General features: G+C 46.1%; 3 protein-coding genes across 4 annotated transcripts in view; 2 read left to right on the forward strand and 1 right to left on the reverse strand.

The window, feature by feature from the left end:
• Nucleotides 1-72: 72 nt before the first annotated feature.
• Nucleotides 73-2067, forward strand: LOC139105920 (uncharacterized). The gene is made up of 3 exons (XM_070662279.1): nucleotides 73-239; nucleotides 670-948; nucleotides 1273-2067. The coding sequence occupies exons 1-3, from the start codon at nucleotides 75-77 to the stop codon at nucleotides 1519-1521; spliced, it is 693 nt and encodes a 230-aa protein (XP_070518380.1). The 5' UTR covers nucleotides 73-74; the 3' UTR covers nucleotides 1522-2067.
• Nucleotides 2068-2267: 200 nt separating this feature from the next.
• On the reverse strand, nucleotides 2268-20560 carry Side-iii (sidestep III). 2 transcript variants are annotated; one of them, XM_070662248.1, is made up of 15 exons: nucleotides 17869-20560; nucleotides 16789-17195; nucleotides 13922-14054; nucleotides 13607-13815; nucleotides 13035-13145; nucleotides 12047-12250; nucleotides 10403-10548; nucleotides 10130-10280; nucleotides 8573-8703; nucleotides 7577-7736; nucleotides 6520-6816; nucleotides 5553-5873; nucleotides 4207-4497; nucleotides 3424-3533; nucleotides 2268-2816 (listed from the first exon to the last, which is right to left on the reverse strand). In XM_070662248.1, exons 2-15 carry the CDS (start codon nucleotides 16970-16972, stop codon nucleotides 2703-2705), a joined length of 2562 nt encoding a protein of 853 aa, XP_070518349.1. In that variant the 5' UTR covers nucleotides 16973-17195; nucleotides 17869-20560; the 3' UTR covers nucleotides 2268-2702. The 2 variants fall into 2 exon arrangements, with proteins under 2 accessions (XP_070518349.1, XP_070518350.1); XM_070662249.1 differs by having other exon boundaries at nucleotides 16789-17198.
• Nucleotides 8965-27186, forward strand: part of Sras (Ras converting CAAX endopeptidase Sras) — a 42871-nt gene continuing 24649 nt past the window's right edge. The window contains exon 1 of the mRNA XM_070662271.1: nucleotides 8965-9799. The gene's annotated coding sequence lies outside the window, so the exon portion shown is untranslated. The remainder of the gene's footprint in view (nucleotides 9800-27186) is intronic.

A 27186-nucleotide genomic window follows, 5' to 3' on the forward strand; every position in this document is an offset into this window, starting at 1 on the left:
GCGGCATAGGATTTGCGAAAGAAAAATTATCTTTTTAAATCGCGCGGATCGTATATACGGCGCGACACACTGTTATGTCGGAAGTGATATGCGACGCGAATACGTGTGGCGGCTGCCGATATCTGGAGCAGGACGACTGGCCGGCGAGCCTCGCGGAGTTCCTGGCGAACTGTCAACACACGAAATGCAAGGTGGTCCGCCTGGTCCGTCAGCAAATAAGTAAACTGCAGAATATGCAGGTACGGGTCCCCGCATTTCCCGTAATTGGATGCGATCGATCTCCCCGGCACGTTCTCCGCGCTACGAAAATCCACCCTAGCACCAAACGGCGTTTGGAGAACGCCACTCTCTTCATTTTAAGATACAACCCCCAGTGGTGCGTGAGTTTATGCGCGCGCGTTGTTGATTTTACCTTTACACGCGATAATTCGACGCGTTTGTGGAATTTGCTGGAGAAATTAAACATGCACGCTTCTGCCGATAGTTGGACGTAAGAAATTAAATAACGTGTCAACGTTTTATATCTGAGAGAAAGGGATGAACGCTGTGCCGTTTAAATTATTCAAATTTGCGCGAAAGTTGGATAAATGCCCTTTATTAATTTTTTGTTCAAAAAGTTAACCTTTTAACCCATTAACAATTTTGTTGAAGAAAACATTTCTGTTGTAGTACGAGGCTGTCCTGGCCACAAGAGGTGAGATGCGCGAGAAAACGCATAACGAAACGTCCAATAAAATGCAAGATATGCTCGAAAAGTTGCACAACGGAGCGTTCGATGAAATACAAGATATGTTCAAGAATGACGTCCACGAGGTGTACGAGCCGGACGACGACCTAAGGGAGGCAAAAGTGGAACAGGCGTTCAACGAGTCACACGGCAAATTAGACGAGGCACAGAAAACGGTTGCGACCACGAGGCAAACAGTCAGAGTGGCGAACACAATTGAGGTGAGAAAAAAGGCAGATTCCGCGGCTTTGATTGTTCAGAATTTCTCCCCAGGCTAATCGGTTATTAACGAAGTAAAGTTCGCCGCTAATGGGATAAAAATACACTTCTCACCCTTCGTGCGTTTCGCGAGAGGACGTGATATCGATTGCGCGGCGTTTCGTGATGTTTAAAGAACAAAAACAGATTTCTAATATGGTAGTAATGAGAGCGGTGTAATGGGTAATAGAATTATTATTATTATTATTAGCTCTTTCGGGTAAAATTAATAGCTCGGCTTATTATATATACACTCTGGATGTTCTCTGACGACCGCGCATGTCTAGGACGCGGCGACCGCATCCTTGCGCCGCGCGGCGTCTCCTGGGAGAGCGGTGGACCGCAAGTGGATGCTGCGGATCCTGGATCGCGTTCGTCATCGAGCGCATTTGATACTGGCGGCTGCTGCGGTCGGTGTGATAGTCTGGACCGCTTTGGTGTACGGTGTCTTCCTGGGAGCGACGGCCTGCGGAAGCGGTCGCACCTGTTCTCGGTTGCCTCCCAAGTATACGCAGGCCAAACGCACTCTATTTTAGCTGTATTATATACAGCATTATTCATCGCACCCTCTCCATAATTAAAGTTAACCGAGATTTAACCTGTCTCACTTGCACGCGCGCTGGGAAGAGACGAAAAATGATTTATCAACTGGTCAGTCAACTTTAATGTCGAGAATTATATAAATCGATTTGTAAAAACGTTTTTTTTTTTTGTGAAAATTGCGAGATAAAGTACTATTTTAAGATTTATTTTTATAAAATATCGAATAAATATCTTCTCTAAAATAAAACGTTAATTTTTGCAAGAAAATATTAAATTAGTCATTATAAGCAAAATCTTGATGGGTACAATATTAAAACTAAATTTATATTTTAACAGTATCTCCTCTGCAGTTTCTTAATCTTAAAAAGGATAGTTTAATCGAATTTAGTTGTTAAAAAGAAAATAAAGTCAGGAGTAATATCATTATGAAACAGGAGTTATAAGGAGACTTATTAGATTATTATAATTAAGACGCTAAAATGAAATATACTTGGAACGTATCTGTCATCTTAATGCATTAATAAACAACGATATACTTATTTACTGGAAACATATATTAATATTTATGGCGAGACGGATGAATTCGGGAGGTTGTTAAAATAGAAGAACGTATAAATAAATTTTTCTTTGACATTTAGAAATAATTCAGAAATGAAAAAAGAAAAAGAGACTAGAGTACATGCAACTGGAAGTAGCGCAGTCGCGTCAGCCATGATAGCGCTAGGAAATGACGAGACGTTTCAAGACTTGACACAAAATATATTAAACTTGGAATAGTACACCACGTGTAGCGTTTGGTTAAATTATGCGACTAGGTCGCGACGACTCCGCGACTTCTCGCCCCGGTCTCGCGCTGGATCGCCGTGGAGATCCTAGGACTCTCGATGGCCTCGGGATGAGATCGTGGCGTGCGCCACGATATGCTACGATATGCTGATATGTCTGCTACGATATCGTCATCGTGATATGTCACACCGGCGTGAGTTAGCAGGCGAGACACGAGATTCGTTGACTTTGTCATCTGCGCCCGTCGGCGCGTGGTACAGTTTTCAGTCTCCCGAAATTGATCATCCTCATACACGATATTCCATGTATGTGCACGAGTTTGTATGTCCGTGTGTGTGTGTGTGTGTGTGTGTGTTCTGTGTTTCCCGGTTCACTCTGGCGATCAAGTTTACACGCAGCTCTCCGGGCCCGGTATGGAATTGGCGATGATGATCTCCTTCATCAGGTTGCGATCAGCTTTGAAGCTGATGGGCTCCCAGGACTTCGCGGAGAACGGGTTCAGCTGCCAAGTCAAGAGGAGATATCGGGTCTAAATCTAATTAATGCTCGCCGCGCGGGGAAACAGAATCGGGAATCGAAAGTAGTGGTGGCGATCTCGCCTACTCTCGTCGGGTGTCTCCCGAGCCCCGGAAGATCGATATTATTCATAACTGTTATATACCAGTCGCGCGACAGCTAAACTGAGATTGGTTAGATAGCCGGGCTTAATTTATAAGCGATCGATAGAAATTCAATCTACGGCAGATTAAATTTCTAATCTTCCAAATCGGAGCTCGGGATCTCTCGCGCGCTATTGAAACCTCTCTGGTTGCGCAAAGAATCGAAGGTGAAGAATCCGAGGCGCATTACACGTTATTATTTATTTGATTGTCCCGATCCTTCCGCCGGGATAATTAGAAATCCCTACACGGCTCGTTGGAGGCTGAGACGCGTGTATCGCCCGTTCTCCAATTATCCCGACGGCGAAATTGAAGTAAATCTTTTTCTCGGCGCGGCGGAACACAAATCGATATAGGATTAATTTACGAACTGCAACGGCGCATTATTTACGCCATCCCGGTCATTCTCATCTTTCAAAGGATCGCTGTATAATATCTGACGTAACTTACGCTGCATCTGTTCGTCTGCAATCCCTGCTTGTGAATGTCATAAGGCGCGAACAGGGTGTCCGGTCTCACTGGCAAAAACAGCTGTGGCTCGCGTTTGATCTTCTCCTGGTCTGAAACATCCACGTTATTCCGTTTTACATCGACGGCCCCGCGAACTATTTAAATAGAACGCTGAGGGTGAGGACCGGACAGGTGACTTGAAAAAGTTTCTGTGAAACGTTTCGCCGCGAGGAAAAAAAAAAAAAAAAAAAAAAAATGTCAATCAAATATCGAGTCGCCGTCTATTTTTGTTTCGCGTCGCGAGTTCAGTCAAGTGGTTGCAATTATGCCGATCCGTACGGCAGAAGTTATTATATTTATTCACGTCACTCCATCGCGAAACATAAAGCGCTACACCCTCGGCGTCTCCACAGAAGTTTCATTAAAACGGCGTATCACTACTGATTACGATCATCACCGCGCGATTCTTGAATTAAAAATCTTATTTTCAACAAGCAGTCTTTGCACATTTCGCTCTCCTGCACGTTTGAGTAAAAATATGTTACTCGATACAGAGTGCCAATTCGAAATCGTGTGTAACGCGATCGGCCGGGGATGACAGCTCGACAGAAATCAAAAGGCCCCGTTGTCCATTTGAACCACTGCTGTTCCATAAATACTTGAAACGCCTCACCTCTAAACCCCCCTTTTTTTTTTTTTTTTATTCCAAGCGTTCTGTGACAGACGCTGAATAAATGTTACATCGATCAGGATTGAGCGGGAGCGTAACGTCTTTCACGATACCTTGCGGCGACTGTATGATGTCTGGTTGATTATTAAGCGCGTAATCGGTGACCTGCTTCAGCGTGTACTCGACGAAGTACGTGTGGTCGCCGTGGGTCACGTCCAGCATCGAATTGTTTCTCGAGTCCGGCGGCGTGATTATTGGCTGCTTCATGTACGGCTCGATGTGTACCGGCGACGTGGTGCCTCGACGCCGGTACATCATCAGCATCACGGAGATGACGGTCGCGCCGAAAGCCAGCAAGCAGCCGACCAGCAGCAAGATCAGCGGCAGCATGCTGACACCGGTGTCTGGAAAAATATCACCCTGCGATTGGGACCTTTGGCGACGTATCACACGCGGAAAAACGAACCACCCCTCGTCTCGAACGTCTTTATAATAATTTAAGGTCGGTCGTAATTAGCGATACGTTAAAATTAACGCTATTAATAAAGATATTTCATCACGTTAACTGTTTGTTGATTGTGTAAGCTGTTAGATCGCGTAGAACTCGCTGCTGCTGCTGCTGTTGTTTTACATTAGCAGGATTATTATTATCATTATTTTTCTTTTGAAAGTAGTTAGAATATGTGCAAGATATTTTGATTAAAATTAAATCAATATTTTTAAATGAAAACACAGCAGCTTTATTCAGCGATTCATATACATTGCAAATTTCTGATAAAAGATGCAGCGTGATTTATTACACACCGAAAGTGCATTTATGGATTTTTCCTGTACGGAAAACAATAAGCTAAAAAATAGAAAAAAAAATAGCTCCAAAAATAATGTAACATAAAACATTTTCTTAATTATTAGATTGTAATTTGCAAATTATGAATTATTGCTTGGCCTCATTATTATATGACTTCGTCTTTTACAATTTTGTCAAAATAATCATAGATATAATACTGGAAATAAAAGTGAAAATAATCTTGGTTAACTCCTTCAAAATTTATTATTTGAAATGAATTCCTGTCAATTCTTTTTAAGATAATTTTCGACGGGATACCATCAATTTTATTTAATTGAATTTGCTCTCGAGGGAAAACCCGAAATATATATTCTAAACCAGGTTATTAGATCAGAATATTGGTAGTTTCGAAGGAACGTACACAAAAATCTGAAATAATAATCTTTTCAGAAACTAGAAAAATATTTATAAAACAACCGCAGACAAATATTTTTTAGCGTCCCATTTTTGTTTATTATTACCGTCATCAATAATCGAAATAAAGCTTTCTTTTTCACAATTTTTATGCGACACATCTAAATAAAAGGAAAATATGTCATGCGACAAATAAAAGTTCAATTTTAATATTTTTGCAGAATGATTAATAACTTGTTCCACAATTCGCATAATTACCTGTGTGCTTCTCTGAATCGCGCAGCATTATGTCCTCTAAGAGCGACACTTCGCTGCGGCCCTTTGCGTTCACGGCGTAGGTCACCAAGTAGAAATGCGTGGCTGGCAGGAGGTCAGCCACGGCGATTCGGAAGATCGGCAGATCGGCGGACACGCTGGACGCGTTTACTCGAAGGGTGCCGGTCAGCACCTCGTAGGCTTCCAGCCGGAACTCTTGATGGAGTCCGCCGTCGTATCCCGGAACGCACTCGACTTCCAAGACCTCCGAACTCTGATTGAGCGACGCCTTGATGGTACAGTTGTTCAAGGGATTCGGCTTTACTGCTCGGACACATTGATTACATTGAACCTCGGTCTTAATCGAGAGGATAAGCTTCAAGCAGTTTAATTTGAAGATTTGAAGAAACGTTCTAATACGACTATTAAAAAAATATATACATATCTGCAATGATATTTTAGAGAGGGAAGATAAAGGCGAACATTTCTTTTCTCCGTCTGAATCTTTCCCGGATACTGAAGCGGCGCGATTCAAGTAAACTATGATGGAACGCAACGCGATTCGTTTGGTGGAAAATGAACAGTAAAACAAATGTTTTCGAGTTTATGACGTACGTACGGGATAAGCCGGCTGCAAGCGAGCGGTGGAAAAAGGTACCTGTAAACATCCGCGTAAAGTTCTAAATACGAACATCTAAATATCGCGTGTTTTCGATGCGAGATGTGGCAGGGCGCGCACGGTATTTAAATATTTTCAGGATCCCGAACGTTTATTTGTCCTCGAAGGTAGGAGGAAGCAGGGTGGATGAATGGATTCGCTGCACAGATTACGACTCGCGATGGAAGAGAACGCAAAATCCACCCTTTATCGAGCTTCTATCTTCCACTTTTCTCTCTCTCTCTCTCTCTCTCTTTTTTTTTTTTTTTTGTTTTTGTTTTTGCGATATAAGCTCTGGTCCTGCGATATCACCTGCCGGGATAACTTGGTAGATGCAGGGCGCCTCCTGTTTTCCTATCGCGTTCCTACCCCAGCAGGTCAGGGCGCCGTAATCCCTCTCAGACTCGGGGGTGTAGACGAGCTCGCTCGTGGTACCGTTGTTCCCGTCGAACTTGGCTGGTGCGACTTCAAAGTTCTCGCCGCTGTTGTTGAACTCCCAAACGAAGTCCACTTCGCTCGGGTCGGCGTCCACCTCGCAGCGCACCTTTACGGACTCCTCCAGCGAAGCCCCGATAATCGTCACCTCCTTCATCCTGCAGACCGGCGCGACTGGGCCGGCGGAAAGAGAAAAAGCAAACACGCGTCTTTGGTTGAACGGACGATAAAAACGTCAAGGAGTTCCTTTCGAATCTTTTTCCCTTTTTTTTCATTTTATTTTATTTTATTTTATTTTTTTTTTTTTTTTTTAGTCTTTCTCTCGTCTCCGCTATTGATCGGCGGAACTTCGACAGCGGGATTATTCCGAGTTTAAGAGCCGTTTTATTCGCCCTTAATCGGGAGAATTATATTGTTCGCCGTAGAGCTTAGACGGGAGGGTTGAAAATAAATTGGCTTCTAAAATGTAATCCCTCATATCTGACGTCCGAGATATTTCGCTCCCAAACACAATTACGCGCGGTTGGCATATTGTGTAACGCGTATTTTGGAGTTTACCGTAGGAAATAGCAACAGCATTAAATGCAACTTTCAGCGGAAAGGTCGGAGGTTAATTCCCTCGTAATAATATCTTTTTAATTATTAAACATGCTGATAATTTTCCCTTTTTATCGATCGCGCTGTTGATTTATGATACAAATAGATACATAGCATATATACGCGTCCATATTAATATTCGTAATTATTCGTAACGTAAACAAGCGCGAAGATCCAAATTTATTTGCGAGAAAATAAATGCCATCGGCGTAAATATTTTCCTGAATCGCGGGCGGAAACGCTTCGACTTTGAAACTCGATTCGTATCGCCGCCGAGATTACACATTCGGTTTCTGAGGTCCTTGTTATCGATTCGGAAGCTGTCGTATCTACTTACACTGCACTCTCAGGTTCACAATCGGACTCGTCGTCTCCCCGCGGTCGTTGCTGGCAAGACACGTGTAATTTCCCGCGTTGTCGCGTCCTATGCCCTGCAGCACCAGACTCTGGGTGCTCATGATGATGCCGGCGGAATAGTTTTGCGTCAGCACGCCGCCCTGTCATTGATGGATTAACGCGTTTAACATCGGAGGTTGAGATTCCGGGACGCGATAGCTTTTTCCGCGATATTTCTTTGGTAATAAGAAAGGAACGTGACAAATAGATTTCGTGTAAAGCCTTTCGTGTTCCCGCGCGCAAGACCACCCCCCGCCGAAGAGATTCCCTTTCTTCCTTTCCTCCATAAATATTTGACACGTACACTCGGCGCTCCGTGTCGTGTACACCTTTTCCAAATTTCCGCGTTTTACGCAGGCGGAGGCGGAATTTCCTAAGAAAATGCGAAGTTTATTTCCGTTTACGAACAGTCGCGTCGCGGAATATTCGCGCAATAAGCGCAGAGGTGACAGATATTTGCCCCTTCCGGTGAACCGGATGCTGACATGAAGAGACGAAAATTTTCCGAGTCCTCTCTCATCCCTCTGGCGAAAGAGATTTTTTTTTTTTTCTCTCTCTCCGTCTCTCTCTCTCTCTATCTTTCTCTCGAAAAAAAAACCGGCGTTTTCTCGGAAGTTCCGAGTAACTCTTTAAAAGTTCAGACGTAAAGTATCGCGACCCGATCCTTATCGAAATAAAAAATCCATTACCGATTCCCGTGCGAATAAAAATGTAAAGTTCCGGACGTCCCGTATTTTTTGGAGCCCTGTGTGTGCCTTTCGCGTTTAATCGTCGGAACTTTTTATCCCACTCCCCTTCGGAACTCTCGGAAACTGTTTGGCGGCTCGAGCCAAAGCTCGGGCAATCGAAATTTTAAAAGTGAGACGCCCGGTCTGGCATAGGCAAACACAGGGGCCGGGATTAAAGTGGGCTCGCTCGCTCTTCCGGTGGAACTTACGTTGTGGCGCCAAGTAATTTTGTGATGCTCCGGATTGGCACGGACTTTGCATTCGAAGTACACATCGTCGCCCTCCTTGATGTTCTCCGCATTCAGAGTGCTGCCCAGATGCAGCTGCACCTTAGGCGGGACTGGAAAAGAGAAAAAGAAAGCCAAGTTTTCTCGGCACCTCAATGCTTTACGAACACGTGACCGCAATAAAATATTTCGGCGGATTTCGAGACCGTGAACGTGAAATAAAGTCGCCAGAAAAAGATATCGCTGATAGTATAAAGAAAGAAAAAACCTTAACAGATGTACTCGACGTTGAGCTCGAACGCCTCGACAACTCGTCATAAGAGAAGGACAGCGCGCAATTGACGATCGAACCTATTGCTCTCTCACTCTTTTAACGTGGTTGACTCTCTTGCTCTAAGGGCCGAAATCTCTAATGGTCAGTCTAGTCGCGGAGCTCGGGCGTGAGGACGTTTTGCAATCGCTCCGCGATTACGCGTATTTTCGACCGCGGTTAGGATAATCTCGTATACAAATTAGTGTCGACGTCGTCGTGTCGGGAACGAACGATCATATGTTGCACGTCTGAGCTATTGCACTCGTCGCTTTGTGCTTTATTTCGTGCCTCGAAAAAGTGCTTCGGAAAGACAAGGTTATGGCGCCGGCGGAGCGCACGGAGCGTCCGGTCTGAATTTCGTCGCGTTGCCCGCGTCCGGCGTTACCGCACTCGGCCACTCGCCATCTCCTTCAGCGACGTTCAGCTGGTTTCGGCGATGGCTATTGCCAGGGCGTGAGATCAGCACCTCGCCCGTCTTCTTCGTCGCGGCCGAGGTTCTCATTCCGTTCCGAGGGAGTGATTTTTGAGGAACTTGAAGAAGATAAAGTGCGCGGGGAACATTTCAGATCGAGGACGACCCGGAGAAAGTGAGCAACGCGACAAATATCGAGACTGCAAATTTATGCAACAGATGATCGTTCGTCGCGCTTCTTAATTTCAATCGTAAAAAATCGCCGCGGTAAATCACCGTCATTCTTTCGGTCGTTCGTCTTTCGAGTGATAGCGTTAGTGTGATTGTGAAAAAAAAAGCAGAGCAGTGTAATACAGTGTCGAGCGACTTGAAGTGCTACAACACGTCAGGATAATCCAAAATACTGCCGCGGAAGGAAGGAAGGAAGGAAGGAAGGAAGGACGGGAGGACGTGGCGGAACTTGTTGAGTGCTGCTTACGTATTCGTATGTGTAAATTTTAAATCCTTCAATCAATTCCGATTCGTCGCTCGTATTAATGAACAAATACCGCCGGGACTAATAAACGTCAATTAATTAAGATATCTTTGCGAGGCGCTTTGCGGTTCGTATAATTTCAATCCGCAGCATCGCGCGGGATACGTCCCTCACCGATCGACATATCGCGACGTTACAAAAAAAAAACAAAAAAATTACTGCTAAAAGAAAAAGTTATAAAATTAAATTACAAAATATAGTTTTATAAATACGAAAATGCCGGCCATAAATCGGTCTCGCGACAGTCGGCGCGTTATTTGCCGCGCTATTGAAACTTACAGACAACGTTCAACTTGAAGAAGTCCTCCAAATACGCGTCCGTCAGAGCAGGGTTCTCGCCGCGGCATTTCAGGATCTTGCCGTGGTCGTCGGGGACAGGTGAGAATATCAGGGTGCTTAACACCGCTGACATGTTGCTGCTCTCCATTGCCTGGTGGCATATAAAAATTGCAGGGGATTTAAAAAAGTAAAAAATTAAAATTTAAATAGCTAAGACGTATTAAAAAAAAAAAAAAAAAAAAAAAAAGACGAAACAAAGGTTTTGCTATCAACCTTGCCGTTCTGGAACGTCTCGTTTCCTTCGATCCAGGTGATACGCGCGCGGGGATGCGAGCCTGTCGTTTCGCAGGTGATTGAGTAGTCCTTCTGCGTCTCCATAAGCGTCAGCTTCGACAGTATCTTCACGGTGAGCGGTTTTACTGAAACCGACCGGGGAATCACGTTCATTAGGCGTTTATTACGACGCGGGCAGTCCCATACAGCTTTTACGTTCCCGTTAAATGTTTCAGGCCCGACGTGAAAAAGACACGAGGTCACGGAGATTCATATTCATAATTAATACTTGGAGCGCAAATCCCATCCCCCGGTGGTCCCGCCGCTGCAAATCTCTCCGCGATAACTATCGCTTTTTAAAATCCACCCGTCACAGATCGCGACCGATGATTTTTAATTAACGCAGTTATATTTTAAGTCCGTTTAGCGTTAATCCGATCAATATCGGGCTTTTCAAGATTATAAACATTGCTTTTGACAAAAATACTTGTTTAAAAAGGGCCAAAATATAGGCAGATTATTCCGCCCATTCGAGATTTGTTCAAGCTGAATAATTAAAGGAAGCTAAATTTATTTTCGCGGCGCGCGACGGTTTGACCGTTCCCTACTTTCAACAGATCTGCCAATAATTTATCGAGCCAGAAACGCGAAAGGATTACTTTCCGCGGTCGAAATTTAACTAATATGAATTATTAACGGGTTGAATGCCGCGGGGATTTTGATTAACTTTGCAAAAGCGTAATTAGAGATTGTGCAACCAATATTGCGGCAAATAAATGCCACATTTTTGTCAAATGTGCTCGTTAACCTGGTTTAATTGAGATCGACCTTCGAAATGCGGCCGATTGCGCTCTTTGCGCGTGTCAAGCGGAACGACACCGGCACATTAGCCGTCGAATGACACTGGGTCTTTTGTAGCAATCCGCCGGCCCTTCACTCGCTTTAAAACTCATTCGCTTTTGTACGAAAAATTATCGAGCGCGAAATTTGGACAAGAACAAAACAAAAGAATTTTTTTTTTTTTTTTTTTTTTTTAATTAAAATAAACTAAAATAAAACAACCCGAGTGGAAATTTATCTAGCTAATCTGATTTTGCAGCTAGTGGTTGCACTATATATTTCTTAACTAATGAACTAGCTTGGTACTAGCCCTAAATTATAAGGAAGTATTAAAAAAAAAGAAACAAAATCTATCTAGTATTGGTCGTCTCGTCACTGTCCAGCGCGAACCGTGTATATAAATAGATGTCTAAACGTTTTTCGCCGCGTACTTGTTTACTGTTGTGAGTCTGACCTTACGCAACGCTCGCTCGACTGCCGAATTCACCGGGCGACCGGTTTTTGCCGTCCGCCGCCCGCGCGTTCTCCACCTTGCGAATTTGCAGCGCGAGGACTGCCGGTCGATGTAAACACACGCACGTTGTACTCACACTATCGCGGCGGTCGGCGGGCCCGGCGGATTCGACAGTCGAGCGTTGCGTAAGATCAGAACGAGATGAACCACGAATTGGCTAGCTAATTGTTAGGTAACGGTGGAAATCAATTTCCACTCGGGTAAATTCTTACATATTGACACCGAAAAGGATCGCGCGGAAAGGTTTTCAGGGTGGGACAAAAATTTTCTTCCGAGTTAAAGGTACTTACGGTAAACGTCGAGGATCACGGTCTTCTCCAATGGCGGGATGAGATGCGTGTTCGCCGCCCGGCATTTGTACGTGGTGTTGCGGTGCTCCCGCCGTAGCTGGGGCACCGTCAATTTGCTGACGACGATGTTCTGGCCGAACTCCTCGAGCTTGCCGTCCACCTCCTTACCGTTCACCAGCCAGCTCACCACCGGCGTCGGTTTTCCTTCGGCGCGCGAAAAGCACGAATTATACGCGGCTAATTAACTCTCCCCGGATTCCTCTTTCCCCCCGCTCGTCGTCGATCAGTTTCGCGTGACAGCAGACAAATTACCGGGTCCATAATTACCCTTTAATACCGGGTGTCTCCGATCATGCCCCGCGTAATACCCGGCCACTTGGAGATCTGAGCTCGCATTTAATTGCTGACGATAGCCCGCGGTATCTCCTCGCTTTTTATTTGCTCACGCAGCCTCTCGCGAAGGGGTTCCACGCTGGAATTTATATCGTGGGGCCCGCCCGAGTAATTTTCCGCTCTCTCTCTCGCCGAGATTTGTATCTCGATCAAACATATTAATGAGAAACCCGATTCCTCCCGGAGAGGAATTAACGTAGGAAATTTTACAATCTCGGGAGAGCGCGTGTTTATAATAATGCGCGTAATGATGAATTCATCGTCGCATTTCAACTATTTAACTGCGACGAGAAACTCGCTTTACCTTGTGATACCGTACTTTCTCCGCTGTCATTTAATTATGCTAATTGCAAAGGGAGATTATAAAGAAGTTTCGATGAGGACCGCGCGTTCCAAATTACAATTAGCCGCGCGATAACGTTGATTTACCATTTTCATAGCGGAACGTCAAATATGCTTGGCAAGCCGAGGGCGTAGCGCAAATAACCGCGAGCGGAAGTTCAAGACGTAGATAAGGGGTGAAAAGCACTCGCTCTCGTGTTCGCGCGAGATTTACCTAAGGACAAATCACAAAGAGATCGCAGAGTGTGCTTACCTCCCCGCACCTCGCAGGACAGACCGAACTCCACGCCGACCTGAAACGGCCCGGCGGTTTTCTCCACTTGCACCCCGGAACTGTCGTAAATGAGCAGCTGGTGCGGCGGCACTGCGAACATAATTTCGCCGGCTCGCTTTCCATAATTGACGGATAATAGCCTGGACGGTCTAGTCAGGACTTTTTAAGAAGCGCGAGCTCGCGAAAGTTAATTTTAAACTTGCAAAAATGAAATTTCGATTAATTCGCGCCGCTTTCTCGCCGCTCCGCGCCCGTTTTCCCCCCTCCTCCTCCCGGAAGTTCGGAGGAAAGTGGGTTAGACCGCTGCAGCGGCGGGCCCTTCAATTAGCGAAACCGCGCGAGACGGAGATTGTTCCGGCAAGTTTAACTTCGCGTCGAGATGAAAAAAAGACCCCGGCATATCGGCCGACGTTAACTGCGGCCAATTCCGTCTTCCTCCTTTTTCCGCTGGCACTCGAGGGCCCAATCCTCGGGGGTTGTTTCACCGGGGGGCGCGGTTAATCATAGCTACGTCGGCGTTACGCGGTCGTTACGATAATGAGTTTTCTCACCGATCACCGTGAGATTCACTTGGAAGTTCTTGGTCGGCGAGTTCTTGAAGTCCACCCGGCATCTGTAGATACCCTCGTCGTCCAGTTGAACCGCCTCCAGCGAGAGCGCGGCCGGCTTTGTCACGGTGATGAAGTAGGCTCTGGGTCCTACCGCGGTGCTGTCTGACCAGTTCAGGGCCTTGTTGAACGCTCGACCCCGGACGTCGAAACTGCATACGTTTAGCATCTTTTGAGTAACTGGCAGAATCGTTTTTTTTCTTTTTCAACGCGCTTCTGGTCCGAGAACTTCCGCCTCAAGTCTCTCAGACCACTTACCTGTAAATGGGCTTCACCGCATAATCGCGGAACCAAAGGACCATGTAGACGCGATCTTCTCGCGTGGACGGCTCAATGTCGCAAGGCAAAGTGGCAGTGCGGCCAAGTACGGCGCTGACCTTAGATGTGGACACTGGAAAACGTAAAAAAGCTGATTAGTGTTAATTGCGGTGGAAGAACTTTACGTGGGGCGGTTTGAGCGACTTAATTAATCAAAATTTAATTAAAAATTAATCAAATATTAATGTAATATTTATTATATCACGCATTTATTATTAGTTGCTTTTTTTTTTTTTTTTTTTATCGTTGAACGCATCGAGGGTGCGGCACTCAAATGCATTCTTTTCATAAAAAGTAACGTGTTCGATGCAGTTTATATAAACAATATTAATTGGAGGATAAATATCAAGTATTAACTATTCATTAAACAGTAAATAATTTCTCTCCTCCGTGCCACAAATAATCTTCAATCGATAGCTGCCGTTACAATAGTTGAAATTAATAAGGAACGGAATCTTTTCTCTAATTTTTAAAGGGTCTCTTTGGAATTTACTGTAAGCAACAATACGACTTTCCTTTCTCAGTTAAATCTCATTATCTTCGACGCCTTTAATAATTTTGCTCGCAGCGCTCGGTTGATTTTCTTACGAGCGCGCATTACGGGTCGTTTGACAATGGAGTTAATAATTCCGCCGAATGCAGCTGTGATAAAACATGACGTAATTTCGAACGCTAATGCAAATCCGAAGGGCCCATTATATTTAACAGCTCGCGACGTTTTTGCGAATCGCTAATTATACGGTTAATAAGATAAATGAGCTGTAACGCTCGCTTTTATGTCACGAAAGAACGCGGCAAGTTATTAAGTTAGTAGCGAGTATTATAAGTAAACTAACTCGCCAGCCATTCAGGTAAACGAGATTTAGCGGGGAAAAACTTGAGATTAAATTTTTTCCTCTCATTGTTTGGCGTGATTTTAAATTATCCCCGAAGTGTACCGCGACCGCGGCGGATCTTCAACTCCAGGCGAGTAATATCGTTACGTTTCGCAAAATAAAGTCGCATCGGGGATGTGTAGATATCTTGAGAGACATTTCCCTGCAATTTAACATTCCATTTTGACGCGGGGAAGGAGCGTCTCGCCTCGCGGACGCGTAAAGAGGAAGCCGCTTTGCTTCTTACGAATAAAGAGACCGGGGAAAGCAGCTTGAAAAATATCACTAATGAAGTTCGTTTTCGCGCATAATGGAGAGCTTCCAGCCCCGGCAGCGCGAAATATAATTACGGCGCATAACATTTCTTTGAGATAGTTTTTCACGCTCCGAGTGATTTCCGGTATCGTAGCGGGCCGCGTCTGATTTTCCCCGTTCGTTTTCCGATACGCCGCAATTTTCATCAATCGAACGACGTCTGTAACACGAATACGAGCCCCCCTTCCGGCAGGATATCGCTTTTACGTTTGTTTGTGACGCCCCGATGAAAAATGTACACGCCACGAGCCATTTATCTTTTTTAGCATCGTATCAGCGTGATTATTATCTGTTCCATCTATTTAAACGCGTGTCACTTTTTTATGCGGCGGGGGCATTTCGCGGATATGAATAAAGGCCGACGGGCCGCCAAGCACACCCGGAAAATAGCTGTGAACGAAGGTGCGAGATAAGATAGCGCGCTCGTGCAATTACGTCGGAGGGAAAAAAAAAAAAAAAAAAGAAAAAGGAATCGAAAATGCGCGCGGAACATTTTCAAACGGCCTTGCGAGCGGGATGGATTATAAATTCAAAAGTTGTAAAAGCTTCGCACTTTTGATCGGAGCATTAACTGTATATGCATTAACGGCAACTTATTTATTATTTCATCGGGCTTTAAGGGACCGTGCGACCGCCATCTTCGCGTCTCGCGACCCAGTTTTTATTTAAAAAATGCCCATAACTTGGTAAATATCGACTCTAACAGTTTTCAATTTCATGACTTTGTCAGTTTTCCGCTTTTCAATATGCATTTATGAAATACGTATTGGGTTCCATTTTGTGCACAAAAGCCATATAGAGTTCCATTCGGCGCCGGACATGCTGAGTGTGCACGGCAAACGAAGCTACCAGCGGAATTAAGGGACCCATTGTAGCCCCGATCAAGGAACGTTCTTCTTCTCCGTTAATCAATCTTTCGGCGATGTATCGCGCAACGAAATAATAATGCAATGTACAAAAAAAAACGGCGGAAATCGTTAAGCACGAGCTTCGTTCAACCACTTCCTTTCCCAGGTATTTTTACGGAAAACCGACCGCAACATCTTTTCGCTTTTTTATTATTCAATTTTCTCCCCTTCCTTTTCTCTCTCTCTCTCTTTTTTTTTTTAATAACAATCAAAATAAAATATATTTTTCGCAAAAACACACGCGTACTCACATGTACACTTCTTTTTGCAATCTACTCGGTATTTTTTTTTTTTTTTTTTTCTATCGCATTTTCGCATTTCGTTAGAGAGCAAGAGAGAAAGAGAAAGAAAGAAAGAAAGAGAAAAATGAAATAATAAAACGGCCGTTTTGCACCCCAAAAATGAAATTTTTCAACTGCATTCCGCCCTTAACTTATGAATATCGATGTTTCCCCGACGGGAATATCGAGGTACTGATAGTTTTCAAGTAATTAGCGATCGGAGAACTCTTCGCTTGAAATTAAATTAACCACGCGCCAATTTCAGGAGTAAAATTTTATTTAATTACAACTTGACAAATCGAAAAATACTGTCGCCGTTAATTCAAACGCTACTTTAATAACGCTACTTTAGTAGCCGATAATTTCGGGACACGTCGCTTACGCGGGTCAGGAAAGTGGTTAATCTCGATCGTTCGTGCCGTACGTACCTAGGTCATCGTCCTTATCCCAGTTGCCGCTGGCGTTCACGTAGACAACCACGGCGAATATGTAGCCGCTAATCACGAGCCTCACCGCTATCTCGGCCAACGTCCCGAGTGCCATTCCACGAAGGGGCTGCGACACCTTCGCCGGGCACTTGGGCGGCACGCTCAAATCCATCGTCCCCTGCATAATACCACCCCGCGGGTACGGCACCCCCTTATTGTCATTCCACACCGGAAAGTACCTGCCCTCCGTCGGCCTGTTTCTTGCTCCGTGTGCAGGACGACGAGCACGCAGGACACCGACTCACCGACTCGAGCGTAGATCCTTCAGGCCCGAACACCCGCCCTCGAGGCGCATCAAAGTACTAGCGAATCCTTTGCTGCGCCTTTCTCTTCGTTGTACTGTATCACTGCTAAATCAAGGGACAAAAAAGATCGCCGGACCATCCTTGTTATTTTATACATTTATTTTAGAACGTTGTTTAATTTAAAAGAATATGAAAGGATAATACGTAAGCCTGAAAATTTGGTAAGATACATTCGTGCGACTATTAAAATCGATAAAGTTGATAATAAAAAGTGCAAGTAATCATGCTCGCGGAAAAGTAAGAAATAACACGGTCTTTTGCTTAATATTTTTAGACAACTTTCTCGCTCGCTTTACCGTCGCTATTTTTAGTCTTTCCCGATCGATCCGTCGCCAAAATATACGTTTTTTTTTTTTTTTTTTCTTTATTGCGTTGCGAGATCGCGCTTAACAGTGGTTGGCCGGGCGTTTTCACGTGGTTCCCGCGGTTTCGATTACCGTTTCTTAGTTTTATTATCGTTAAAAGTGTTCAATTGCTCTCTGGTTATAGCTGCCGTATTGCCATTATTTTTCTTAAGCCCGTCAAGCTCCTCTCGAGATTCTCGACGGTAACGCGGACTCGTCACGCAGTTCCCCCCCTTATGTATATCGTTCTTTCCCGATCACGCAAATTCTCCCATTGTTCCCCGTCGTGATTTGTTAACGTTATCGTTGTCGATCACGTTCTGGCATTCGTCACTCGCCCAGGAAGATGCATGGAAGCCCAGATTACTCACCGTTCAAATTGACGCCTGTCGCCGGCTCAAATAAAGATGGACATGCGAAAACATCCGCTCGGCATCCGGAATTCCGTCGATATTTCCCCGTCGCTCTTTCTCTCTCTCTCTCTTTCTCTCTTGCTGCCGTTATAAATTATTCCGCGACGCGACGTTAATCCGTTATTATCGTACCGCGACTAAAAACGCGTCGTAACACTCTCGGCAAGTTATGCACAATTTTTATGAAGACAGGTCGCGTCGTGAGAGATCTTTTTAAGCAAATGAGTTCCTTCCAGTGGTGTAGCCTGAGCCCGGTCTGCCGCTCCGCCTGATCAAGCGCCGACCCTCTTCCACTGGCTGCACACGATTCTAATTTCGATCCACTCTACTTATTCCTTCTCCTTCCGAATTCATTCGCGTTATTGTCGCGCACCTTGCCCCCCCTCTCCCCCTCCGTTTTACCCTGCGTCTGGAAAGTTCCTCGGATGTAGCGAAAGGATTAGTCGAGCAACTTTGTCCCTCGAGTCGAGAGGGGGACAGTCGTTAATCACTTGATTAATCGTTGCACTCGTTACACTTCGACACGTATCTTATCGACGGAAACCGGTCGGAGAGATCCACAGGTCGGCGCTGGGAATATCTTCTTGCTATCGGAAAGGGCGGTGTTACGTGTTAATTCATTTTAACAAGCTTGTCGGCTTTAATAGAGAGATGCCGCGGTGTTTCAACGCGCGACGCTATTCGAGGCATCGCCCGGCTAGAATCGATGGATTTATGTCTAAGTTACTTGGTTGGAGTTATATTTAGTCAGTTCTATTAACAGCCGGAACTTCTTAGCACTTGCAAAACAATCCGCTGTCTCGAGAGAATCTAATTCCCTCTTTCTCTCACTCGCTCTCTCTCTCTATCTCCCTCTCTCTCTCTCTCTATCTCCGTTCCGTCGATTAATCAAAGACGAGTCTTATTGTCATTCCGTCCAAGATCAGACAGCCACTTCCTCCACCTCGCCGCCGAGAAGGCGAGGGGGCGAAAGGCAGGCAAGGGAGCAGGACAGGCCCGGCGGGGGATGCTTCGCGGTCTGATCGTCTCGCGAGCGTTCGAGAGGAGTGATTTCACCGCGACGGTATTCTCCAACGATTTTCCACCCCTAAAGGCCTCCCACTCTCCTCTTTCTCGCTCTCCGTTTCTCTCTCTCTGTTTTACCCCCTCGTGCTCTTTCTCTCTCTCTCTCTCTCTCTCTCTCTCTCTCTTACCTCGAAGGTAGACGGCCTCCTCCCACAGCCAACCCCGCGGCGATGTCCTCCGGCGAGGATCCTCTCGAGGTGGCGGGCGCAGCGGAAAGGAAAGGGGGAGGATGACACGCTCTCTCCGAGCAGTGCAAGGATCTCGACGAGTCCTTCGGCAGCCTTCCTTAATGTTTCTTAATTACCCGCGTTCATTAATCACCGGGTCTTTTGATGTCCGCTGAATGCCTTCTTTTGCCGGGCGATTCCGCGAGAGGCAGGCTCGCCTGAAGCACCCGAGGCACGCCAAAGCACTCGAGCGGAAGGCCGCGGGGCTCGCACCTGAAATGGCGCAACGCGTCCTGACGAAGCACCGCCTTTCTCCGCAGGGATTATCGTCCTTCTGGGGCTGCCACCCTTCCGGGAGCTTACTTCCGCCGTTAGGCGATTCGACAATGGCGATGACAGATCGGTCGATCCGCTGCACGAGGCGTGCACTTCGACACACGCACGATACTTCCGTTGTTATTCTACTGGTCCTCAATTTCCGCCGTGATCGATCATCCCCGCGTATTGCTTTCGCGGACTTCCTCTCACCGCGGGGAAAGGCCCTTTAAAAATAGAAGGTGTATAGGAATAGGGCGCTATATCGGCCTTGTGAAAAATACGGCAGTGTAAAAAACACGTAGAAAACGGCAAAGTGCTCCGAAAACCAAGCGAGACTTCGCACTCGAGTTAATCGAGTCTATTTTTTGACAGCGGTGAACGCACCGTTTTTCATCGACGCCGATTGTTCTGCTTCTTGACAGGGCGAAAATTTCACCGTGCGGCAGTTACAGATGATCATACATGGCCCGTTTTCCGTGTCTGTGTCCGTTTGCTTCTCCACTCTCGCAGAAACTCCCCCTCAAAGATTCAAAGGGTAATTCGAAATCAGTTTCATTCACCTCTCCAGGCCCTTTCACGTTTCGCCTATCGACAGTCGTGAGTGATGGCTTAGCTATTTGATTTTTTTTTTTTTTTTTTTCCGCGACTGACGCCAACTATCGCACACGAGGACGATCGTTTGAGAGCGTTCCGCACGAATTCCGGGCTGAATCTCCGTGATATGCTTTCTGGATTATGGAAATGGAAGTACCGATCACACGCGCACTTCGGGCGAGCCGTTCGTCTCGTTTCCCGCAGCCGGCACGATGCTGGATTCCAACACTCCCATCGGCGCTTGTCGTTTCCCACGCTCCTCTCAGCGACACCTCGCACAGGGAAAATCGGGAAATCCTTCGATAACGATAGCGGTTCCCCGGTTATGGGCTCGTGGCGTCGGCGGCGGCAGGTCGACGACACCGGCTGAATTTCCCACGAAATATCTCTCTTTGGGGCGCGAGGCGCGGCGGCTTCCAGCCGGTGTAGGGCCGCGCGGTTCTCGTTCCCACGATCCTCTCCCTTCGCACTCTCGGTCGAGACTCGTCTCTTCCGCGACGCGTGCTGTCGCGTGCGACGCGCTGCACGCTTCCTCGTCGCGCGGACACGCCGCTATAACCGCCGCCGAGGGAGGAGGACGACGACGACGCGCGCGAGACGGGGCGCCGATCGATTCGCGAGTCAGTCCGATCCGGCCGCCTCGCGTTTCGACGCGTTTCGATGCCCGCGCGATGTACAACCCCCTACGAGGAGATGGTAGAGGCGCCGGTGGTGGAGAACGTGCGCAGGGCTGTCCGCGCGTGGGGTGCGCCACAGGGTGTCCCGGAATTGCACTCTGTATGCGCCCTTATCTTACACCCACGGGATGCAGCTCGAGCTTTGCTCCGACGAGGGATGATCCGTCGGCGTCTTCGCGTTTTACCGCTCGACGCCCCGTTAGCCGCTACTTCGAGGTCCCGATAACAATTCCCGGTGAAGCACATAACTGACGGCGTTATGAATTAATTGCTCGCAAAGTTATAAAGGCTAACTGACTGGTGTTTGAAAGAAAAACCGCGCGATATACAATTGACGCTGTATTTTTAGAGCGCGTTTCAATTACACGCTTTTCGACAGCGGTTAAATATTAACATCAAGAGCTATTCGAGAAGCTCAGTATTTTGCTCGAGCGAGAACAATGTGGAAAAGATTCAAATTTATGTTTTATATAGGATTAAAAGAAAATGTAACGATTTTATTAATATTTTATCTTATTTGTAACTCTTTGTTTTTTTCTTTTTTTTTTTTTTGTACCAAGGTGTAAGGAAGTTAAAACACCAGAACGATTGAGGTTCCCAAAGCTCTCGGCTACAGACTTTCCTGACGACTGGCTATATTTATTGCGAGTGCGACTGCGCGAGCGGTGCATTCACGCCGTCGCCAGGATCGGAGGAAAGTATTCATGAGAAAACAAATTGGAGGCACCGGGATCTAGCTAGTATACGGGGTGTTTCATAAAGTTTACATCAAACTTGAAGAGCGCGCCCCCGGCAAATTTGAGATCAACTTTTCTCTCGACAGGAAGTTAAGCGGTAGCCGAGTTACGAGCTGACTCAGCCTTGAAAATTCAAGTATAGATTGCGTAAACTGACGGATAACGACGATTTTTGCCATTCACGCGAATCCGAAATAATTTTAACGCACAGTTTCGGTTACAGAAATAGCTTAACCGCGAAAGTTGCGGGGGTTGGTTCCTGGATAAGGCCGAGCTTCCGGCTCAAGTAAGAAGTCAATTAGCAAATGTCTCGAAATTAATTAGAAATTAATTATTAAATGACTTTCGGAAGTCGGACGGAAAGCCGCGCACAAGATCTACCGCAAGGAGATGCGCAAAACGTTTCGGCTAACTTTGGCGAACGCGAACTCTCTTTCGAGCGGACGTTTCCAGAGCCGGGAGAAATAAACGGTTATCGCGCAATTCCGTATTACGTATCCCGCTATTGATAGGACACACCCTGTATTTAGTGGTTTCGCGTAAAGTGACCGGACCATCTGTCTTAGGTAGCCAAGGGGGTGAAAGGGCGAGACGTCAGCGAAGATAACACGACGAAAGAGTCTTCGGTTCGGAAAGGAGGGGAAAAAAAAAAATAACGAGCGAGATCATCTAATGTCCCGGGAGCCAGGGTGGCTTTTTTCCCGTATCCAATCCAACCCTGCGTAGTAATAGTCTCGCCCTTACCGAGAGCGAAGTCACGATGCTTTAGGGGTGGGTGATAGACACAGGAGCGTATAATGCGACACCTGCTCGCGCTATTACGAGCCTCGTAGCGTACAAACGAACGGGAAAGAAAAAATTTCTCCTACGGCAATTTGAGTCGCGAGCCACACGTAAACGTGACACCCATCCGGCCCATTACGGTTTTTCCGCCGAATGCGGAAATTTCCGTTTTTCCGCCGAACCGCGGAACGACGTCATCCACGAGGAAATTACAGACCGGCAGACTTGAACGATTTAATTGGCACGTTGGCAATAATGTGTCAATTTCCTATCAAGTTATTCACGCCGTAAAACGAATCCGCGACATTTATACCCGGCATCTCGAACGTCTCAACGTCGAGTTGAACAAGCGTCCTCCGCTGAGATTCTAAATAAATATTCGACTAGTTTTTTAGCACGAGAATTATTTGCAATAAACGATCAGTCATCTAGTTTCAGAATTAATTTTATTCAGCGAGAAAGGCATTAATCTGCGCTTACATTATTTGTTAAGCGCGTGATTTATTTACGTATATTTGCAGATCGTTCTAAATTTGCGTTTCTTTTGCTCTTGTAATATAATTAATTGAATTTCGACATGTGTACAAGAATACATCCGATAAAATCTTTAACGATAGATCAATGATACATACCTGTTTTCGAGTGCCCTTCTTAATAATAATGCATTTTTTTTTTTTTTTTTTGCACAGCGGTAAATGTTAATGCGCGAGTTCCTTTCGCCATCTGCGCGACCTGAATTTTGATTTAATTCGAACTAAGTTTTGTAATATCGGGCAATTACGGGGAAAAGCTTTCCTGTAACCTAAAAGGGAGATTATATATGAACAGCAGTTACCCCTTCGCGGCGCAATATATTTATATTATATTACCCCTGAAAATTGAGTAATATATTAAGCCCGGCGTCAAGTAATTAATTCACATTTTCAGGTATTAAATCAATATTCATTACAAGTTAAATATCATTAAATTAATGTCATTAAAAATCGAATTTCAAAGTCGCTATTTGACGTTCCCTTTCGCTCGAAATAACAGAAATTTAGATTACGGAAATAGCTAAATAAATTAAACAAGTCGACTAATTAATTGTTGGACCAAATGCTATTATATTTGAGGCCGATATAGAGATATCGGAGATTGTTCCGGGAGAGGAAACCGTTTACCGAGTTTTGAGGGGGTAAGAAAGCGTGACACGAAGGTTTGCGACTTTCTTTGTAAAGCTATGTCGCCGGCAGACGATGCTAAGGGTGGAATCAAGCAGGGGTGGCTCAATATTCGGCTATCGGGGCAGTCCTTCAAACTATTGGGTGGCGCTTACAGCTTGTATCGATAACGTCATTAGTTTACATTATGTCCTACTTGAGAGATATTTGAATACGGAGGAGGGGTTGAAAAGAGACACATCCAAAAGGCGCGGGATATTTTTATGACACACTTAAAAACTTATGGCACTCGAGCCCTCGATCCCGAAATGTCCAAACTATATCGCTCTCTCCTCAGAATTTATTAAAATAGCTGCGTGTATAATTAAATCAAAAATTAATTAAGTATTTTAGAATTTTTAATTTTTCTTGGAAGCAGGTGATAATATTCTGAGGACGACAGTACTTTTTCTTTCCAGACAATTTGTCTGCGTCGTCAAAAATCAAAATACGCATCTTTCACCGTGTAAAGGTAAATGATGGAAAATTGTTGAAATCGCTCTCCTTGCACAGGCTGTGTCCATTTGCCGCGTGAAATATTCAACAAGCGAATGTGCACCGTAACGAAAATGATTAATATTAACTAATTGCGTCAATATTTATCTCGTATTAAATGCCGTTAATAATATTAGCCTCGTGATTGTTCTGTGAAAATCCGCGTCGTATGCAGCTCGACATCGAGGGCTTCTTAATCTCCCGGCATGGAAATCGGCATTGAAAATTCCCGCAATCAGTCGATTGAAATAAAACTCGGACAGGTGTTTTCACTCCCTTCCCCCCTTGGAATTTATTAACCCGTAATCGGCTCGGGGAACGAGTAAACGTGGAATTATATTCGCTATTATCTACCCCGGCGCCGGGTGACGAAGTCGCCGGTCGAATTGACTTGTTACTCCACTTTGACAGCTCCTACGGCGTTCGACGTTTCGGTATGCATAACGATGCCGCGCGTGTCACCCGAAAAGCGTGGACTAGCGTGCGTGTGTGCGTACGTGCGCGTCAGATTCGAAACGCGGCGCCTTTGGGCGTTTCCGCAGGGCGATCGTTAACGCCACCGCCACCCGCATCCGAAAGTGTCGAGCGCAGGGGCCGATCTTTTCGAAACTGTCGCTCTGTTGTCGAACATAAACTATCGAAAGCGCGGAGGGGAAAAAAAAAAAGCCAGAGGAAGGAAGAAATGGAGAAAGAATGCCGGAATAATTACGCGATGCAGATAAATTAAACGGCGATTGCGTTTGCACAAATTAACGTTGTTAAATGGCGGGGAATCTCTGTCGATTCGCGCCGTGCAAAAACGACCCGCGCCATCGACGTGCAACCGTAAAAATGTAACTAATTTAATTGTTCCGCGCAATAATCGACGTTTTATTACACTCGAATATAATAATGCCGAGAGGATAGTAATTCCCGTTCCTTCCTTTCGCCCTTTCGCACGGATAAAATAAAACGCATTCAAATCGAACGCGGATCGAGTGAGGCGAGGACAAAACAGGTCAAAATAAAATAAATTAAAATAAAATGGCGATGAGCGCCGAAATGAAACGGAATTAGGCAGAATGGAGGAGGAGGAGGAGGATAGGCCGCGGGACGGGATGGGACCGAATTAAACGAAGTTAAATTAAATTATACGGCGCGGAATAAAATGGAATATGATAAGGTAAAAATAGAAAAGGGTGGAACGGGGGTGGGCCGACGTGAACGTCAAATAGAAAGGAATCGACGACCGCGGGCGAATTCGGCAGATGACGGAAAAGTGCGGTTCTTTGCTCGCTGCGAACGGGAACGCGCGGCCCTTGGCACGTTTCTTTTCGCAAAATTACGGCACCGGATCGATCGCGTGCCGCCTCTACCCGCGTATAATGATGCGCATTGTGCTGATCTCTTTTTCATGCGACACACAGGTCGCGGGGAGGGGAAGGGTGGGCGGCGGGAGTCGCGGGGGCGCGAAAGGGGACTGCGGACGCCGATGGACACGCGTGAATGTTTCACGAAGATACGGCCGATCGGCGAAAGGGCGACGTAATTACGGGCGGGCCGCAATTTTGCGCCCGCTGCGGATATCCGCACTCGATAGATCGAAATCGCGCGAGGGCAACACGGAAGGCTGGCCCTAGCGACTGGGCCGATCGATCGGATTCATCGGCCGCGCTATGCGCCCCAAGACGAGCCCTGTCTGCAACGGCGTTGCGAAAATATTCATGCCCGCCGGCCATTCATGTGTAATTGAATTCGAGCATATAAGCGCCGCTCTGCATCCCCCTTTCGCGTTCTCCTTCGGCCACCCGGTTTCCTCCCCCGCTCTTTCTCTCTCCTTCCTTCTTTCTATGCGGCAATTTATGCCGCAATTTCAGGTCGTCGCGTCGGTGGAAACGCAGGCAGAAGACGGACACGTTAAGCGACAGCTACTTTGATACCGGACAACCGGGTCTACCGATCTCTTAGTGATGAATCGGCCGCGCGCGCGGTTCCGTAGCGCGATTCTATTATTACCCCGTATTAATGGTCAATCGACTAGCTTGATATATTACCTCCGGGCCGCTTCTAAAAGCGGCCGGCTTAATTAAACTCGTCTACGCGTCGTTTCCTCCAAGTTTTCGAAACACAGCCGAACGAGCGAGTTACTCCCAGCGAAATCAATACCCGATAACGATGCATCAACAGGCGTCTAATAAATGTACGGTAAATATCGCAACGATTAATCTCGCTGTCTAAACATTAATCGCCGTGAGATCAAAGCGGCCGCGCGCAGGTAACTCGTTTCCAACGTCTCGGACCCACGTCATGTATAGGTCTCCTTCTCTCCGTGCCACTCGTTTATTCCGTGGCTCGACAAACGGGGATGAAAATGGATTTTTATTTCATCCGGAGCCGAGAAAACGGCCGTGCAGATGGGCGTCTAAGTTTCGGCGCTAAACTCCGAGGCGGATGACGGGGCGCGGAATTATGCACAAGGATTTGATGCCTGGATACTCGCCGCCTCGTTCCGCCCGTAATCGACCTTTGCGTGCTCCGAGCGAGCGGCCTTTACCCTCGACCCGTTATTTTTAGTGTTTTCACCCTTGCGTACGGGGGAAGGAAGCACGTCTACGTCGCGAAACGCCGTCGTGGGGATATAGGTCGAGAATTTTTCACCGCCCCGGCGCCTCGTTACGCGTTTAGGCGTAATTAAAAATGCCCGGAGATCCTGCGAGGTGTGCGCCCGCACGTTTATCATTGTTCGCGTTGTTTTACGAGCCTCTAACGAGACGTCCGCGAGAAGCCGTTTTCACCCCCGCTCCTCCCGGCTCTTTACAATCCCGATAATTACTGCATGACGGCCGTTTCGATGAATTCGGGGAGACGCTCGATCACCCTCAAAGGCAGAATCGATCGCGCGAAAATGAGAGAGCTTGCAATCCTTGGAATATTTTGCGCAGTTGCGCCGACCACTCATTTTTTTCCCCCATTTTCGACACAGCAGAAATATTTTGAAATTTATTCGCTGTCGCCGACAAAGAGCGATCAGAGGCACCGTCGGAGGTATATTATTTGAATAACGCTTGTATTTATTGGTTCGGTATTTTCATAACTCTCTCTCTTTCTCTCTCGTCAATATTTTTAATAAACGGTCAGTGTTATTCGTCCGTATTTCTATTAAAAACTGACGTTTTATTATTTAACTCGTCTGCGCGCATAAAAAAAAAAAAAAAAAAAAAAAAATATATATATATATATATATATATTTTAAACGACGGAC

The sequence above is a fragment of the Cardiocondyla obscurior genome, linkage group LG10 (assembly GCF_019399895.1).
Source record: "Cardiocondyla obscurior isolate alpha-2009 linkage group LG10, Cobs3.1, whole genome shotgun sequence".
Taxonomy (NCBI): domain Eukaryota; kingdom Metazoa; phylum Arthropoda; class Insecta; order Hymenoptera; family Formicidae; genus Cardiocondyla; species Cardiocondyla obscurior.

Excerpts from the sequence above, each read along its gene's own strand:
- Side-iii (XM_070662248.1), bottom strand. The coding sequence starts at position 16,972 with ATGCAGGGGACGATGGATTTGAGCGTGCCGCCCAAGTGCCCGGCGAAG. Across the intron at positions 14,055-16,788 it reads GGATAAGGACGATGACCTAG|TGTCCACATCTAAGGTCAGC; the intron begins GTACGTACGGCA and ends TACGTTTTCCAG. Across the intron at positions 6,817-7,576 it reads TGTGAACCTGAGAGTGCAGT|TCGCGCCGGTCTGCAGGATG; the intron begins GTAAGTAGATAC and ends CCGCCGGCCCAG.
- LOC139105920 (XM_070662279.1), top strand. The coding sequence starts at position 75 with ATGTCGGAAGTGATATGCGACGCGAATACGTGTGGCGGCTGCCGATAT. Across the intron at positions 240-669 it reads GTAAACTGCAGAATATGCAG|TACGAGGCTGTCCTGGCCAC; the intron begins GTACGGGTCCCC and ends TTTCTGTTGTAG. Across the intron at positions 949-1,272 it reads GAGTGGCGAACACAATTGAG|GACGCGGCGACCGCATCCTT; the intron begins GTGAGAAAAAAG and ends GCGCATGTCTAG.